The 19,305-nt window shown below is 32.5% G+C and overlaps 1 protein-coding gene across 4 annotated transcripts in view; it reads left to right on the top strand.

Moving 5' to 3' along the window:
• The first annotated feature begins 14 nt into the window (after positions 1-14).
• The window catches only part of LOC148610775 (uncharacterized), a 56,204-nt gene continuing 36,913 nt past the window's right edge, over positions 15-19,305 (top strand). For 2 of the 4 annotated variants that reach the window (XM_088596133.1, XM_088596136.1), the window contains exons 1-5: positions 15-153; positions 8,078-8,131; positions 9,346-9,433; positions 16,532-16,710; positions 17,576-18,067. In XM_088596133.1, coding sequence (XP_088452259.1) covers positions 8,081-8,131; positions 9,346-9,433; positions 16,532-16,710; positions 17,576-18,067 — 810 coding nt within the window. In that variant the 5' untranslated portion in view covers positions 15-153; positions 8,078-8,080. Of the gene's footprint in view, positions 185-5,891; positions 5,984-8,077; positions 8,132-9,345; positions 9,434-16,531; positions 16,711-17,575; positions 18,068-19,305 lie in introns of all 4 variants that reach the window. The other 2 variants (XM_088596135.1, XM_088596134.1) reach the window with 2 other exon arrangements.

Raw genomic sequence — 19,305 nt, 5'->3', positions numbered from 1 at the left:
TTGTTCGTGACCTCATTATCCAGACGAAGAAAATATTAGAGAGAACCCGAAAAGAAGTGATATTACTCGGGACGTTTCTGTACCATGTATTATTAGCAATGTCAGCCTCCAGTGATTAACTCCGCAAATCCTTGTTTTTAAACTCTCCGATTTGTAAGCACGTAACAGTGGATCATTGTTAGAAGTATACCATTAGCCTTACATTATACACCAACTGACGTTTAATTTTGAACTTCAGAATTGTTTTTTTTGGGGGGTTAACATGTTACAAAATTTTGTCAAAATATAAAACCGACTGAGACAGCCCACACGGCCCCTGACACTCAACGTTATATCAAGAACTTTATATAGTCCCAGGTTATATCAATATTGTGGGAATACTAACCATGGGGAGAAATACTATCAATGTTTAGCTTTTTTTCTGTTATTAAGACTGCACAAAACAGCCATGGGCATGGAGCTGTAAAAGTGGTCATATCACAGCCAGCATTTGTTTCATTAAAAATAGCTCCCTTGTTGAGGGTGCTAGAGTATATTGAATCATGAACATTAATCATACACCCAAACTAGGGACTTAATATGGTAGGGACTGGTCACTCCTGATAAAGTCTACACAATATACAAAAAAAAAAACTGCTTCCCTAGTCTTTATAGTATGTAAACTTGAAGCCTTTAAAGTTTATATTTGACTTATGCATACTGGGGGAAGAGAAATTATTCAGGGTTCTAGTTATATAAGTTATAAAATTAACATACTGATTATGACAAAGTTATGATGAAAATACCGAGGCAATACTAAAATATAATAAAAATTACAAAATTTACCTGTAAAAGTCAATAATTACTCTGTACTAATCAGTAACCACCCCAGGGAAAGTTAATGAAGTTGGTCTACTTCTAACTGTTAAAGTATTTCAGCTCATTATTTTGCAATAAAAAATATATCATTTTAAAGAGGTTTCTTTAATCTTCAAATTGTTAGTAAATCGAAAGGCTAAACAAGCAGAAAGACACAATGATTGACAGCTTATTGGAGTACAGTTTTTGGAATTGGATTTTTTTATATTTCTCAAGAAATAGGTGTATTCATTTAGTCATCATTTTATTGTTATTCAAAGCTCATATATTAAAAACAGCCATTGCCATTCAGAGAATTTTTCTTTTTCATTTGATATTTACTTCATTTTAATAGGTGCAATATTTTTACAAACACCTAATGACAAATCAACCTTTATGAACCTTTGAAAAAGTGAATTTTTTGGTCATTCCGGAAGGGAAACTGAAACTAGAATGAGACTTACAAACCCTATATACACTCCCTGCCCAAACATACAAAATGTAGTTAACAAATAACAACATCCACAACCATTCATACCTGATTTGCATTAATTTGAAGCATATGATTTTAGAAAAAGAGAGAAAAAAATAATATGGTAAGAGCCATTCAAGATACCTGTACATATGGCTTTACATAAAATGTTAATCAAGCATTTTTGCACTTTTTTACGTTAAAATTTGATTTCAAATAATCCGCCAGGAAAGTCAGAACTTAAATATTTTCAGTGGTTAAATTCCAGATAAAAAGCATTTCAGAGTTCAAATAACTTAGATTTGGACAAGTTGTATAGCTTTTCATACAACACTTTTCTGCTCTGATCCTAGTTAGGACAAATACACATAAAGTGTAATTTGTCTTCAATACAATTAAGTGTGCATTTTTGACAGACCCTTTCAATGCAAGGTAAAATCTCTTGATTGTCCACATTGTTTCCTCTCATGGCGACCAGTTTCTATTCTTAGTGAGTGGTTACTTATTCAATATTTTGTTGAGGTTTTTCGGTTTTCATGATTCTTAATATCTAAATAGCACTCAAATTTAAAAGTTGTTTTAACAAGTTTTCCATGGTCCTTATAATTAGATTTTTTGATATCCCAATATTTCAGAATTTTATTTTTTTATTCTCTTTTTCTATAGCATTTTAAATTTCCCTTTGCTAAGGACTATGCAAATTGTAAGTTCTATGTCAAATTTTCTGTTGGTTTGTTTGTTTAATCTATACTCATTGTATGCAAAATTCTAAGTCTATGATAGTGAGATCTCAAGTCTTTACCAGTACATGAACATCTGGATTATAAGGTCACAGTATAGCGGAAATCTTGAAATTTCCATGCAAACTGATTTGTTTCATGTTTTATAGTTTTCTTTTTCTTTTTCGGTTACCTGGGACTTGACTTTTTATGAGCAACTTGGTTTGTGTTTCTGGAAAAGCAGAGGACACTTATCCTACCGGTGCACTGGTCCATGCTCTCAGTTTCTAGTGGAGTCAGAGTTGCTTATTTACTTTTGTTACTTTGTATGTATTATTTTAGTTAATTTATGTTCTTTGTTGTGTTTTTCTGTTATCCATGTCTGGTCTTCATCCCTGGAGTACATTCTTTTGATTTCTGTTACTATCTTGGTTCCCTTGATATAACTCTTCCAAGTTCTTATAACATGGCAATATTTGTTGCTTGCTTGTATTTTTGGTTGAGTTTTTCATAGTCCCAATCTTTGTAAACTTCAAACAGATTCATTGTTTTCCTCTTTGTTGTGATATTTAGTACACCCCAATTTTCACTACCATATAATACAATCAAATATGTGCAGTAAAGTTTTTAGTGAAGGTGAGGTAGACTCGATGTCTCTGTAAAGCTAAAAACTTACTTTCAGAGCCTTGTCATATAGTTTGAACTTGGCTTCTCTGTATTTACCTGAGTTATTAAAGTAGTAGTATTTGTAAGGATCAAATTCTGTAATATGTGATACACCGAAAAAAAAGGCTACATACATGTATTTTTATTTTTGTTATTAAGTTACTATATAGGTCTATATGATGAAATGTATAATTATTCATTCCAATCTGTCTGCTCCGAGCAGATCATCCACATAGAAAACCCAACAGTTTCTATTGTGTTTCCGTGTCGTTTGCAGAGTTTTTGAATTCTATAGTACATTCCTTATAATTTATATTTCCTATGAACAGGGCTCTTACGAAAAGCCACATGTTAATTTTTGTTTCTGTATCAAAAATAATAATATGTAGGCTTTCCAACCATGAATCACATTTTGCGTGATTCTTATCTGGAGTGCTACTTAATTACTATTCCCAGATATCTATTATATTTTACACATTCATTTGGATGTTCATTGTCTAAAAAATCCTACTTTTGTTATTGAATATTTAAACCTTGTTTTTTTCAGTGTTAATATCTAGACACAATTCAGTGCAATAGTCATTTAAGATATTTACCGGTAGTTGATTCTGTAAGTTCACAGACATCAGCACAAGATCATCTGTTTACAACAAGCATGTTATTTTTTTTTCATCCAGTATTACAGAACTAGACTTATCTACATGCATACCAGGCAGATAATTAATAAAAAATTTAAACAAGATGGGATATAACAATTCTCCTTGTTGAACTCCTACCTCTGCAGTGAAGAAGCCTGTCCTTTTGTTATTTACTCTTACACACAGCTTGTCTTTGGAATACATATATTTCCATCTGCACCATGAAAACTGATTTATTCAATGGGACTTAGTCTTCTAATTGGTTAGATCCATTTGGCATAACCTGGTCTGGCCCTGTGGTCTCATTTAAGATTATTGGAAACTGATTTGTTCAGTGTGTCATAGTTTTCCTTTCCTCATTTGTCTACCCCGGACTTGACTTTTTATGAGCAACTCGGCGGGTGTTTCTAGGAAAGTAGAGGACGCTTACCCTACCGGTACACCTTGTCCTTGCTCCCAGTTTTTAGTTTAGTCCGAGTTCTCATTTGCTTTTCTTACTTTGTATGTATGATTTTAGTTACTTAATGTTCTTTGTTGTGTATGTCTGTTTTCCATGTCTGGTCTTTGTCCTTGGATTATATTCTTTTGATTACCACAACAACCTTGGTTCCCTTGATTACTCTTTCAATATTCTATAGAAGTAACCATTTACATTTATTTCCAACAATTTAATCATGATACCTACATGAATGACCTATTGACCTTGTCAAATGCTGATATGCTGGCCTCATTGGTATAAGAATTAATGTACAAATGTGGCATTTTTATTTAGCCACTTATTTGCATGAGATGGCTTCCTATTGTCATTTCTTTTGTCAATGATTTCAATTTTGATCATGACCTGTGACCAACATTAATTTGGCAGAAAACTGTGCAGATTGAATCATTTCACAACGTGAAAAAAATAAGAAAAAAAAAAACCTTTAATTCTTTTACAGGACTGAATTGACATCTTTATTCCATGATTTCATGATCCATGATCACAAGCACTTTAATGTAAAAAATCCTTTCAATTTGAATAATAATGATGATAATTTGCGAATAGGTTAGAGGACGCTTACCCTACCGGTGCACCTGGTCCATGCTCCCAGTTTTTAGTGGAGTCCGAGTTGCTCATTTACTTTTGTTACTTTGTATGTATGATTTTAGTTACTTTAAGTTCTTTGTTGTGTATGTCTGTTTTCCATGTCTGGTCTTTGTCCCTGGATTACATTCTTTTGATTACCGCTATAACCTTGGTTCCCTTGATTACTCTTAGAGAAGTCAAATTTGGTAATAGTATGCCTGGTCAGGAAGTGTGTATACATGTATTAGTATTGTCAGGGCCCTTGCCTCTTAGGGCTAATTGAGAAAAGCAGAGAGAAGTGATTCTCTTTCACAGAGACACCAGGAAGAAGTGAAGGTGTATGCGTTTTATTCACCAATACTTTTTAAAAAAATATATGTGTTGCATGATGTTACATCCATGCACACAACAATCTTATTAAAATTAGACCTATCAATTGTTCCATTCAGTCACTGCATGTAGGATCTAACAACACTCAATTCTACTTTTGTATTCTGATGACCTTTCTGATCAACCAATCAGAATTCATCTTTCATGGTTTTGAAAGCATTTTTCAAAGGGAAAAACATGAGAATTCTGAAAATGTCATTCTTTTTACCCTAAAGTTGTCTTTTTTGATAGAGTAATCAAGAGAACCAAGATTCTAACAGAAATCAAAAGAATGTAATCCAAGGACAAAGACCAGACATGGAAAACAGACAACCACAACAAAGAACATAAAGTAACCATATTAACATGTTCAAAGTAACAAAAGTAAATTAGCAACTCAGACTGCACTAAAAGCTGGGAGCATGGACCAGGTACACCAGTAGGGTGAATAAACACTCCTTATGTTTTTGAATGTGAGTTATGGTACCATTCTTGTGAAGTTGTAGAGTTGATGAGACTTGCAAGCCTTTTACAACCTACATTGCTCAAAATGTATGTGTAATATTTACTTAAGTATCATTTTTTTTCTTTTGATAAACATAGATAAAGATAAAGTGAAAGAGTACATATGGTTGTTTACTGTTAAAACAGTATTTGTGCGTATCTATTTTTGTATATTTGTGATTTATGAATAGTCAGTTAGACAATGAACCTTTGTATTCATAAATTTTTGGGGATCCTTTCAAGTTTCGAAAGATAGTGGTTGAAAATTTGAATTTATGGTTTGACATATAACAAGTAAAATAAAGGTACCCCAAGGTTGTTATTAAGTTCTTCCACAGCTCTTAGATTCTACGTTACTAAGTACGGGAAAGTTGTTTACTATCATGCTTATGTTTCACTTTTACTTCAGTAGAAAACTTTAACTTCTTGAAGGATTTGTTAAGTTTGGAAAGCAGGTTTTAATTGAAGGAAAGTTAATCTTCATGTGGAAAGCTAAATTTAAGAAAAAAGTCAAGAACACTGGACAGTAGGGTATTTGAAAAAAATTTCATAGATCTGTAAGTGCAATCAATTTAATTGTGTTTTATCTTTTCAGTATATGTGATATTGATTTCTTTCAGCTATGCTGACTGAAACGAGGAACTTGATACATGTATCTCTGCGTGATTGAAATATACATGACCACAAGCTGTTGCACTTTTACAAATAATATGTACATCAATATTAGTAAGCTTATTTGAGTAAGGCCTAAAAAGCATTGTTTGTGTTTCTGATAACACTACTGATCCTAAATTTTGTGGCTATTTTTTGCCTTTTTTTGTCTAGTTACAATATTAACATCTGAATGTATCTACAACATACACCAGTCACAAACTTCGAAAAAAAAATTTAAAAGCCTACTTAATGACCCTAGTTTTTTAGAGTATATTTATTAGAGAAAAAAAAACTGTATTTATTTTTCTTGACTTATCCTCTCTCTTATTAACTTCTTCTTTCAATATCAGTCTTATATTAAATTATTCTGTAACAATGGGACAAATAACTACTGGTGGGCTTTTCACTTCAACAATCATCTAGCATGTATAGTCTTAATTTTTGAATGCATATGCAAATTATAGTTTATTGTAAAAAAAAAATAAATTAGTAGTATATTTACAATGAATAATGGGTCAAAATTTATTGTCTTAAAAATTTTACTTACAATATAAATGTAATACATACTGCAATGTTTTGCTGAAAAAAAAAAAAAAGAATCTTATCCAGCTTAAAGATTCTTTTGGAGATTAGCAAGCCAGGAAAATAGGTCACTTTTATTTTATGCTAATTTAAGTTAAACATCACAGGGGCGGATCCAGGACTTTAGATTTAAAAATTAAAATTTTTTGAGGTTAAATTTTTGAAATATTCTTCTAGAGTGGGTGCAGTGTATATATCTTTTGTGGTAAAATCAGCAAGAAATTAAAGTTTCCACCTAAAACCGTCTAAATCTACCCCTGACAACCCATGCTTTGCGAATTTTAGGGGCACGCACGCCCGCCACGCCCCCGCCTGAATCCGCCCCTGCATCATAAGAGCTTATGTTGTACATTTTTTGGGAAGTTTTTGTTATCTGTTATCATAATTTGACTTATTCTATGTTAAAAAAAAGCATTTTTCAGATTAAAAAAAAAAACATTATAACCCAAAAGAATGTTCATTTCCTTCCTAAGGACAGAAGGGCAGACTAAGTGGTTATGCCCCTTGTATTTAACCTTGAGCTGTGATTCTGAAGAATAAAAGTTTATCTTCCAGTCAGCATGATTATGTCCTTTGACGTATATAAATTAGACACAATGCTTATCATTCATGTATTTAATTTAGGGAATTGGCTGTTGTATTTTTTTTTGGTCTATCAAGAAATAACTTCAATCATGTGGTGCACACTTAATAATCTGTTTAGCACGTTATTTTCAAGTGTGCACCACAGGCATTGAGGTTATTTCTTGATAGACGGAAAATATATAAGCCATTTCTTATAATTTAATTTTAATATCGTAATTCTAGGAGTAAATCAATAAAAAAGTTGATGATGTCACAGTCCTATTACAAAATTTATTTATAATAATAATATTAGAATAAATTATTCTGTTATCTATATAGTGTTTATGTAGATTGTCTCTGTTACTGGTTTTGGACATGTCTGTATATAATGGGATTCTGATATTTTACAATTGTCTCTTTGCTTTAATTGATACTTTGGAATGTTTTTTTTTTTTTTTTTTTTTTTTACCAGAATTCACTTCCATTCATATTTAGTATCCTTTACCAATGAACATGAATTTTCTTAATTTTAATTTTAGTTATTTTAGTATTTAATAGTTTCTCTTCATTTATTTTGTGGTCTTATACACCTTGCTTTATAAGACTGTGTGGTGACCTGTAGAAGTTTAATTGTTTGTTGTTTGACTTTTGCTGGAAGTCTGTCTCATTGGCAATCATACCACATCTTACATTTTTATATGAAATGAAAACTTTTATCTGGTAACAAATCTTCTTAGATCTACAATTACAGTGGATAATATTGTTCTACACAGTCATATGATGAAAATACTTCTCTCATTCGTGGTTGTGTAATTTTATTTTAAACATGCTCACTTATGAAGTATTCTGTTTTATTAGGGCTCTAGAACTCACATTTCCTGTGTCTATATAGAGAAAATTATGTAAAATCCTGTTATAAAAAGCAAATAACAATTTTTGAGTAGGTAAGGGAAAAACAAATATTTATATTTTTCTTTAAAGACCTTATTGTTAATTTTCATTTCAGTAAATGGATGCTGGAGAGGAAGAGGATGATTTTGGAGACTTCGGAGGATTTGAGGTATGGAATAAAGTTTGAATTATCTCCCCTTTTATATGTAATAATGGAATATGAATGATAGTGAAAAAGATATTTTTAAAGCATATTTAATATGTTTAAAGCCCTGGAGTGCCACTTTTCTTAACATGCTTAATATATTTAAGGAATAAAATTCTGTGTATGAAGAAATTACCTCAGTCAAATGATGCTCACTGATAACAGAGGAGGCAGATTGTTTTCAAGTTTTTTTCAATTAGACAGAAACAAATATAGCATTCATTCCTTATAATTCAATTTTATTATCAAAATGCAATGAGTAGATCATCAAAAATGGTCGATGACATCATTTTTTTGTCTTTGAGATGATAAATTGTCTTATTCATCATTCGAAAGTGTTTCAGCCATAGGCCCTCTAATGTTTCTTCTTCAACTCGTTCAATACATGTTTTAGTTGTTTCAACTGAAGAAACACCAACTGATGGGTGTAGGGAGTTAGACAGAGAGGAAAATGAAGAAAGCTTATGGCCGAAAAGTTCTTCTAAGGTTGAAAAAGATAATTTATTACAGAAACATTCTATAAGGAATTCTAAAAACAAAAAAATTGAGATGATAGACAGAATTTTTTATCCAATCAGAGTGTGTGGTACTTCTGAATTTAATAATAGAAAGTTTTTCTTGGCAGTTCTAATACATTTGAGTTTCAAATTAATTTTTAAGATAATGAAGACTAATTTTTTAGTGGAGTCCGAGTTGCTCATTTCTTTTGTTACTTTGTATGTATGATTTTAGTTACTTTATGTTCTTTGTTTTGTATGTCTGTTTACCATGTCTGGTCTTTGTCCCTGGATTACATTCTTTTGATTACTGCTATAACCTTGGTTCCCTTGATTACTCTTTCATTTGTCGGTATGGCTTATCTAGTTTAATTTCATAAAAAAGCAAAGTCTGGAAACATTTAGCTGAATCCAGCTCAACTGAAAATTAAGTAGAGTCATAATCTAATTTAGCTAACTATTTAAATGAAAAAATAGACCAGTGTATGTTTCATGAACATGTATACCAATTAAAATTAAAAAAAATACATGGAAGTGTAGGTATTTCAAATTTAATTTTTCTTTGTAATAATTTCTTATCTGCAATTCACTTACTAAATAATTTTTTGCCTATTTTCTACTAGTTATTATATGCTACAAGGTTCTAAAAAAATCTATAAAAAATGTAATATGTATCTTTAGGTAGCAGAGCCAGTTTTGCCCAATGTTGCCCAAGTAGAACCATCAGGTGTTGAAGCTTGTCCATCTCCTTGGGCAGTATTTGCAGCAGGTAAGTCAGATTGCCTTAATATTGAAGTTTAGAACCATCAAATGTGGCTAGTCTGTTTCAATGGGCAGTATTTGAAGTTGATATGTGAAACTTTGCCTAGTGTTGCCTAGGTCGGTGGCCAGTCCATTTTAGTAAGCAGTATTTGCAGTTGAAGCTCTGCCTAATGTTGCCTGGGTAGAACCGCCTGTAGGTATTGGCTGGGTAAAACCATCTTCATGGGCAGTAGTTGAAGTGGGTATGTTCAGCGTGATGTTGCCATGGTGAAACCATCATGGGGGTAGGTAAATCCATCTCCATAAAGGGTACTATGCATGAAAGCATCATTGTTTGTGTGGTACCAATTTTTGTGGTTTTCATGGGTTTTGTAAATTACAAAATTTAGTTTACTACAAAAGGGAAATAAATTTCCCATTCATTTGTATGATGGAGTTGTCAAATCCACGAATTCAAGAATCTACGATCTGAACTTTGTGAGGGTTAGGTTGTTCTTTTTGCAGTATTTGTAGAAAATATCTACAGCTTTGCTTAATGTTGCCCAGGTTAAAACCATCAGGAGATATTCCATAAGTCATAAGTAAGGAATGTAGTATTAGTCCCTTTAAGTAAATGTATCCCTTCTTTTAACATGTTAAATGATTAGCAAAATTCTTGTGTTTAGAATGTCTATCTGTTAATCCTTCTCTTTCTTTGTAAATTTCACGAACACTAACATTTTCTCAATATGTGTTTCTAAGATTATGGCATTGTGTAAGTGGAAGGTCATGTTAGCTATTGCCATATTTAGCCAAATTCTTTCAATTGCTGAAATGATCCTTATTATAAAGCTTACAAAAGTCTTCAAGGGGTCAAAGTTGTCTAATGACTCCATGTAAGAGCTATTGCCTTTGAAAGGTGAAAAATGAGGTTTTTTTTTAGCTCACCTGGCCGAAGGCCCTGTGAGCTATTGCAATCACTTGGTGTCCTACCACAGTCTTCTTGAGTCAAAATTGTTGGACAACTCCTTGTTAAATTAATTGCCCTTGAAAGGCAAAATTTAACCAGGTGAGCGATTCAAAAGGCCTACAAAAGTTTGTTTGGATCAAAGTGTTTGGACGACTCCCTGTTAGAGTTATTGCTCTTTAAAAGCAAAAAATTATGTTTTTAGCATTTTTCAGTCAATATCTTGAAATCTTAATAGATAGAATAAAACTTTCAGTTGATGAAATGATCCCTATAATAAGTCCTACCAAAATCTTCTGGAGTCAAAATTGTCAGACAAGTTCTTGTTAGAGTTATGGCCCTTGAAAGGCAAAAACTTAAGCAGGTGAGTGATTAAGGCTCCTGGTCTTGTGGGAATATATTTTCATTCGTTCGTTTCTTCTCTTACTCACTGCTGCAGACAGGCCTTTTGAAATTCTCTTGACATTATTCAAATCAAACTTTGTTTGAAAATCAAATAAAGTAGTGTAAAATCATTGTCATTTCCTGACTTCCAAGATTCTTTCATTTTCTAAGAGGGCTCGGGCTGCAGTGTCTGGAGTAAATTTTGAAAGTCAGACATTGTTTCAGAGCTTGCCCCATTATTGTGACACAGTAGTTGTGACGGTCAAATTTTTAGAAAATCTGATCAAATTTTTTTTTTTCAGTGTGAAAATTGAGCATCTCAATAAGTGTAACAGATTCTGCACTTATTAGTTACGTAAATCTTTTACTAGTTATATTAAACATGTTTACAAAAATTTCCTTACTATAACTACAGACAGATTGAATAAAGAGGTCTTTAAACATACAACATTTTCAAACCCTTTAAGAGATTTTGATAAGTTTAAGCCAGATGTTTGTTTTTGTTTTTGTCTATTTTAAGATTCATATAGTTTATTTACAAATCCTGCAATACAACAAACTCCCCTTTCAGCCCAGGGTAGCTATAAAGTGGTTCCCTGATTTCTTACACCCTTCACACCCAGGGATTGTGTGAAGACATACAAAGAACTCAAATTAAACACTTGTAAGTAAAATATTTTATATCTTGTATAATATCACAATTTATTTATTTGAAAGTATCAGCCACATGCACCTCGATCATTATAAATCAATGAACTCCAAAATAAATACTGACATAAAAAGACTTAAGGAGTTTACCTGTTTATTCAGGATTAAGACTCAAGCTGAATATCACAAGAGACTTCCTGATATGATATAATACCTCGAGGAGATACAATATTGTGACATGTACTCGGTATCTTCATACAATATTGTGACATGTACCCGGTATCTTCATACAATATTGTGACATGTACCCGGTATCTTCATACAATATTGGCCAGAATTGTCTTGCATAAACAGCAGTCTTTATTTAATCAATAGGCCAAAAAAATATATATCTGTTTCCTGCTGCCCTACCTTCCCTTTCTTTTAGCTCAAGCACTGGTAAAGTCTAGGTTGTTTTCCCATTAACATTGATTAACTGTTTTGTTCTTGCTGGTAGCAGGAAACAAGACTATTAGTTTTTTTTGCCTTATTTAATAAGCCAAATGTGATGAAATTTGTGTAAGGGGATTCACTATTTGAATAATCACTCTTTAGTGCCTTCTAGATTTACTGCACAAGTTAAACAGAAAACAGGATGTAGACATTAAATAAGCAACATTTCAGTTTCACAATTAAGGATGTTAGCTGCTCATTCTCAGTCATTTTTTTTTCAGATTTTTCAAACTCTTCTAGTTTTATCCATTTCATAGCATAACTATTTTTTGCCAATGACCCCCATTTTTCTCTTCATAATTTAATTAAAGTTTTTATTTTTTCAGGACTTTTAATAGATAGTACCTACAAAGTCAAATCCTATTGAAAATCCAGAGAAATCCTTCTTCTGCCAAAATTTCAAGTGCTTATACATGTATCTCATAAAATGAGCATACTGACCCATCATTTTTTGCTATTCATATTGTTCAAGCATGAAAGAACTATAAAGATTTCACAACCCTCTGAAATCCTTGTACTTTTGTAGCGATTCATCGTTACATTGTTACACCCCTAGTTACAGTTGTAAGACTGATTGCCCTGAATCAGACAATGAATTGAAAACAACCCTTGATCCCCTTCAGTACTAAATAATTTCAAAGGCATTAAACCCATGGATATACAACTTAATTTAACTAAAAACGACATGTTGAATCATGTTCTGTTGATTTTATATACAGATCTTCAATTATCTGTATGTGTTTAACCATTACAATTACGGAATAATATCTTGAACTAGACATGCTGCAGGAAACATTCAATTATTTTTTAGCAATTAATACAGAGAAAAATTTGGTTTTTTTATTGATCTATTTTGTTCGTTGATGTTGGCATCTGCTAATGAACTAAGTAGACAGTGATAGAGGAGAAGGGACCCTAAGCATCTTGCAATTCCCAAAATACATTTACTGTTACAAAAACAAAGATAGTGTATTAATAAAACGGACATTTTTAAATTAATGAGTGTCATAGATGTTAGTCATATTTTTTTTCCAAATTATATACACTTTAGATTTTACCAGAAACTTGTCTAAACACAAAAAAAAACCAAATAAAAACTTGCATATAGTGAATAGACATAAGACCTATCTAAACCAAGCATAAAGAACCTATGTGTGGTGAATAGACAAGAGACCTGTCAAAAGCAAACATAAAAAACTAGGAATGGTGAATAGCCAAGAAACCTGTCGAAAGCAAACAAAAAAAAAGGGTATGGTGAATAGACAAGAAACCTGTCAAAAGCAAACATAAAAAACCAGGAATGGTGAATATACAAGAAACCTGTCAAAAGCAAACAAAAAAATAGGAATAGTGAATTTACAAGAAACCTGACAAAAGCAAACATAAAAAAACTAGGAATGGTGAATAGACAAGAAACCTGTCTTAAGCAAATAAAAAAAATTAGGAATGGTGAATAGACAAGAAACCTGTCTTAAACAAACAAACAAAAAAACTAGGAATGGTGAATAGTCAAGAAATCTGTCTAAAGCAAGCATCAAAAACCAAGGTATAGTGAATAGACAAGAAACCTGTCTTTAGCAAACATAAAATACTAGAAATGGTGAATAGACAAGAAACCTGTCTAACGCCAAAATAAAAGAACCTGCCATAACCAAACATAAAAATATGATTTTACCCAACATCTAAGACCAGCCAAAACAAAACATCGAACTTGTATTGTTTTTTTTTTTTTAATGAAACAAAGGCCAGATACACAGGCAAATGTGCCACATATGATAATCATATGGTGCTCGATTGATATAATGATCATATGGTAATCATATGACAATCATAGGATATTTAATATGTGGTAGTCATATAATTATCATATGATTCTCATATAATAATATGATAATCATATATTTGTGAAAAAACATGTGATTATCATATGATAACCATGCAATTATCATATGTTAACTGATTCTCATGTGTGACACATTTGCCTGTGTACTTAGTTTTTTAGTCGTTAACAATTATACAAAACTCTTCTCCTCTGAAACTACTTGACTAATTAGAACCAAACTTGGTATGAATGTTCCTTGGGGTATCTGGCATAGAACTGATATGGGGATTTTTGATTCGTCAAAAAACATGCCCGCAGTTACTGAAAATAGAACATACGGGTCAGACAGTAGTTTTTCACATATATCTCCTAACTCGTTAGGTTTGCAGAATTTTGACCAGGGTAAAAGTGTTCAGCATGATGAGATCTATCTGTGATCAAATTTTGGTTTTAATCCATTAAGCCATGTTGGAGTTATTGCCCTTTTTCAATGATTTTTGTTATTTTTAATGTTATTTCTTTCAAAAATCTTCTCCTCTGACACTACTAGACCAATTGAAACCAAACTTGGTATGAATGTTCCTTGGGGTATACTGCATAGAACTGATGTGGGGATATTTGATTCATCTAAAAACATGGCCACCATTACTAAAAATAGAAAATAGGGGTCAGACAGTAGTTTTTCACAGATATCTCCAAAATTGTTAGGTTTATCCCAATTCTTCAATAGCTGAAATGATCCATATTATTAGGACTACAAAAGTCTTCAGACTCTTGTAAGAGTTATTGCCCGTGAAAGGGGAAAAATAATAATTTTTTTAATAGTTTTCAGTCAATATCTTGAAAACTATGATAGATTAAAAGAAACTTTTAATTGTTGAAAAGATCTTGTGATAGTCCTACCAAAGACTTCTTGAGTCAAAATTGTTGGACAACTTCTTGTTTAATTTTTTGCCTTTGAAAGGCAAAATTCAATAAGGTGAGTGATTATGGCTCCTGGGAGCCGCTTGTTTTTAACCATAAGGATACTTGATAGGCAGGAAACCTGTTTTAACCAAACATTAAAACACAATCTAAACAAATTCTGAATAAGTAAGGAACCTCACAAAATTTTCCAGAAACTTTTGTTGCAACAAAACAGAACAAATTGATATTACAAAAACCTGTCGACAGATGAATAACCAAGAAACCCTTAAATCAACATAAACCAGTCTACAGATGAATACCCAAGAAACCCTTAAATCGACAAAAACCTGTCTACAGATGACTACCCAAGAAACCCATAAATCGAAAAACCTGTCTACAGATGAATTCCCAAGAAATCCTTAAACTGACAGAAATCTTTTGAAGCCAAAGATTAAACTTGCCTAAAACCTGTCTAAACATTTACCAGTACTGAACCAACCATACTGTTTTAATTGTACAAAGATTATATCGTCTGAATATAGCTGCTCGGATGTTAAACCCCAACAAACAAAATCCTTTTTAATGGGCCATAAATGTACTAACTGTCTCTCTTCCTATAACCTGTCTGAAGGACAGTGAATGTCTGCTGTGTCATCTCATGATTACAATTTTTTCAATTAAGTAAATTCCAGTATATGAACTATCATGCAACATAGCATGGCACATGTCATAATTCTGTAGACTAGTTGAGTATTTCCGTTCAATTCTAATGCTCCTCTTGATTAGTTAAAAGTCCACCAATGATATATTGATTTTCTACCCCCCCTCAAGGAAATCAAATAAGTAATATAAATGCATCCATTTCAACGATTTTCTCAAAACATTTATCTTAGGATGGGATTAATTAAGGGTAGGATATCAAAAACCCAAAACATAGCCTGAATGTGAACACAGGGAACAAAAGGGATCTACATGCACAAAGTAGCCAACTGAATAAAATAAATTACACATAAAAACTGAAAATAATGAAAACAAGATGTCCAGAAAAATTAAATCTTTGAAGTCTAATTTGATTTCCATAAGTTCTTTTTTTTCTGCTGTTTGCAATATGAATTTCAAATATGGCTGACAGTTGCCTAAAAGTTGGTTTTTATATGCCCGTCTAGGATGGAACGTATTATGGTCTGTCCATCTGTCAATCGTCAACACTGAGGACAATAACTCAAATACACTTTCACCAACTTTTATGAAACTTTGATGAATTGTTCATATCTATTGACGAAAGTTCCCTTTCGATTTTTATAAATTTCAGATGTATTGTTTCAGTGTTATGAATTTTTATACTTAAAAAAGGGGGATTTTCAAGTTTCCAGACAATAACTCAAAAAAAGTTTCACCAACTTTTATGAAACTTTGGTGAATCGTTCATATCTATTGAAGTAAGCTCCCATTAGGTTTGTATAAATGTCAAATTTTACATTTTCATGTTACGAAGTTTGACTCTTTAAAAAAAAGGTGAAGACCGGCAAGGAAATTTATTTGTTGAAAAATTGTTGAAAACAGACCATTTGTTATGATGATCAACTAATGAATATGAAGGGTTCTTGGTAACATTGTCAAAAATGTGTGTTTTTAACAAGATAGAAATGTATGGGTGAAAAAATCAAGGCAACAAATTTAGTTGAACTTGAGGTAGCCTTGATAGTGCCAAATTTTTTGTGCATTTTTCATTTACTTTTTTTTTTGGGGGGGGAGGGTATATGACAGGACTCACAGTATTCTAGTTGATAATATAAATTCATAAAAAGCATAAGGACAAATTAACAGGGCAACAGGCATATCATGCACTGAAAGTGCAGCTCTTTATTATTTACACAATTGTGTGTTAATGTTGTTTTTTTTTTCAGGAACAAGCCCAGGCAATGTTAAACCAGATTTGTTATGTGGACAGAACAGATTCCCACCAGTACTAGATCCATCAGTACCAAGTTCTTCAGCTGATGTTGTACAAAATGTCAACAACAATGGATCAAACCAAGAAGATGTGGTTGCTGTGGGAAACAGTGGTACAGCTGAAGACCAAAATGTAATTATAACTAAGGGGACTGAACTTGCTAGGGGGATGACATGTGGGGCATGCCCCCTCAAGAAAATTAAAACTGATTAGCAAGCATTCTTACCATACCTGGAGGTATTTTTTTTAAAATATATTAAAGAATTTGGTATCATTTGCATAAGTTAGCTTTCCAGGATTATACAATGAATTCTCTGTGCAAAGGTTTAGTTTCCTTGGGGAATTGGAAATGGACAATTTTCATGTCATGTATAGGTTTGAACCAACCAATCTCCCTGTCTTAGATGTTGAATACCACTGTATGTTTCTCACAACTCTTACTAATCATTGGAATGTTTATATTCAGCATTTTACATCAATTTCATGTAAGCATCAAAGTTACTTTGATTGATTTCATTCTGTGTCAAATGAAAGCTTGATAGGCATAGGTGAAATTGAATATGATACAAATCATACAGGCATATCACTGTTTTCAAGAATTATGTCCCTTACCCTCGGTCTTCCGCCTTAAAAAAACACAAAATGTAATTGTTTAGTTGCAGTGGAGGTTTATTAGAGAAATAGTTTGTCATATGAAGCTACAATGTAAACTTTGACATTTAAACAAATTAAAAAAAAAAAGACAATATTTGACATTTAACCAAAATAACTTAAACAAACAAAACTTATGTAAAAAGATGTCATTACAAGTCATCAAATGTCCAACCTTGTTATGGCCTACTCAGCTTCCTAGTTCTATACATTTTATGCAGAATCTTCCAGATTTTGACCCCAGTATTTCTTGTTACTCAGTATATTTATGATGTTCTGACATAAAAATGAATCGCATCCTTTTGTATGCTGTATACTTTATGATGATTATTTCTTTTTGTTGTAGAATTTTGAAGATGCTACTATAGCTAATGATATTCTGGATGGAAGTTTCAAGTCATCGTCAAGTCAGCATTCCAACTGTGGGGCAACAGCTTCTGATCTTTTTCAAAATTCCGAGGATTGCAGTCAAACATCACAGAAAGAAATATCACAAGTGCCTGTAGATTTGGTAGGAGATCTAATGGGAGCTTCACCTGGAATTGTAGTTGTCGAGGATGATAGTTTAGCCTATGATGAATCTAATGTCAGTCCGTCTGTTCCATTGAAAAATCAAAGTTCAGAGGAAAAGAAGGTTGTGACAGAGAGTAAAGGTCCTCAGAAGTTGGTCCTTGAACTAGGTGGTCCAACTCAACATGTCCTTGGTCCACAGTCACCCGCAGGGTCTTTACACTCGTCAGAAATGGCCCATACTAGTAGTCCTTTGTTGATTGATAGTCTCCGTAAGGCCATGCAGCCCAAGTCTTCTATGGACATGATCAGATTGACTAGTAGGCAGGTTTGTATTAAATTTGTGAAGTTTTAGACTTTTTTTAAGGTACTAGTACCATATGGCATATTATTTTAGGGTTGTAAAATTTTACAGCAAAAGAGTATAGGAAAAATTTTGCCAATTCCAATTTTTGCAGGGCACTAAATAATTAAAGATCATAATAAACATTTCAGACTGCTATAAAATGCCAAAATTAGCACCATAAAAAAATTCTGTTATATATGGTATTTGGTTTGATAAAATTCTTACTTATCATAATGAGATTTTTATGAATCTTTAGTTCATGGAAGTTTTCTGAATTTGAAAACAATCTAGATGTTTAGATCTCTTATTGAAAGGACCTTTTTTACTGGAAATTTCCTACAGTCCTTCATATTTCATGGATTATTTTTTAATAAACCAAGGTTTGGTAGCCAAAATTAGCTTGAACTCTCCAATATTTCAGAATATTGGGCTGATATACAGGTATATACTGTATATATACTTTCCATGTCTTAGCATATAATACGGAAAACCTGACTGCAAACCATAGTGGTGCACCGTGTTGGGAAAGATGCTACATTCCTCGCACGTTAAAGAACCCTGCTGTGGTATTTGATAGGAGTAGGAATCTTTGCACTCTGCCACAGGAGGCTAAATTGCCCGACCCTACCCATCCCCTCCTTATTCTAGTGGCAATCAAAATTTGTCGACTCTATTATCCATGTGTCCCATCCGTTGTTTCATTTCATCTTCATTCATGTTCATTTTAGCATCCATTTCATGTTCATAGCCTGAATATAGCTGAAATATTGCTGCTGGGGCGTTAAACCCCAACAATCGATCAATCGATCATATTTTAGCATCTGTTTGTTCTTTAATTTGTTCCAGACTTACGATACTTTGAGTGGTTGTTGAGAATCAGACAACTTTATTGAAGTGGCCTATAATCAAGTTAAAATGTAAAGATCATTTTTAATTCAATTTTCATATAGTGATCTGTGAAAAACTAATCCTATGAGACACTTAGCCGTAATTTCACCCTCTGTTTAATGACTAGATAAAACATTGGAACTCTCTGAAGTTGAATTCAATTTCAGATTATCAGCAGATTATTTGCTCTATAGCCGTCAATAGCACAGATAATTATTTGGTGTGTAAACATCGCCTGGGTAATACTGATAGCCTGGGCCTATTTATACAGTAAAAACTGTAAAAAACAAACTTTGAATAATCTAGGATTCTGTTAATAAACTAGAAAGTTT

Source organism: Perna viridis, chromosome 8 (genome assembly GCF_037379345.1).
Source record: "Perna viridis isolate PV_CMFRI_1.1 ecotype Kerala chromosome 8, ASM3737934v1, whole genome shotgun sequence".
NCBI lineage: Eukaryota > Metazoa > Mollusca > Bivalvia > Mytilida > Mytilidae > Perna > Perna viridis.
The sequence above is the reverse complement of the archived record's forward strand: the minus strand, read 5'-3'. Positions and strand labels throughout refer to the sequence as shown.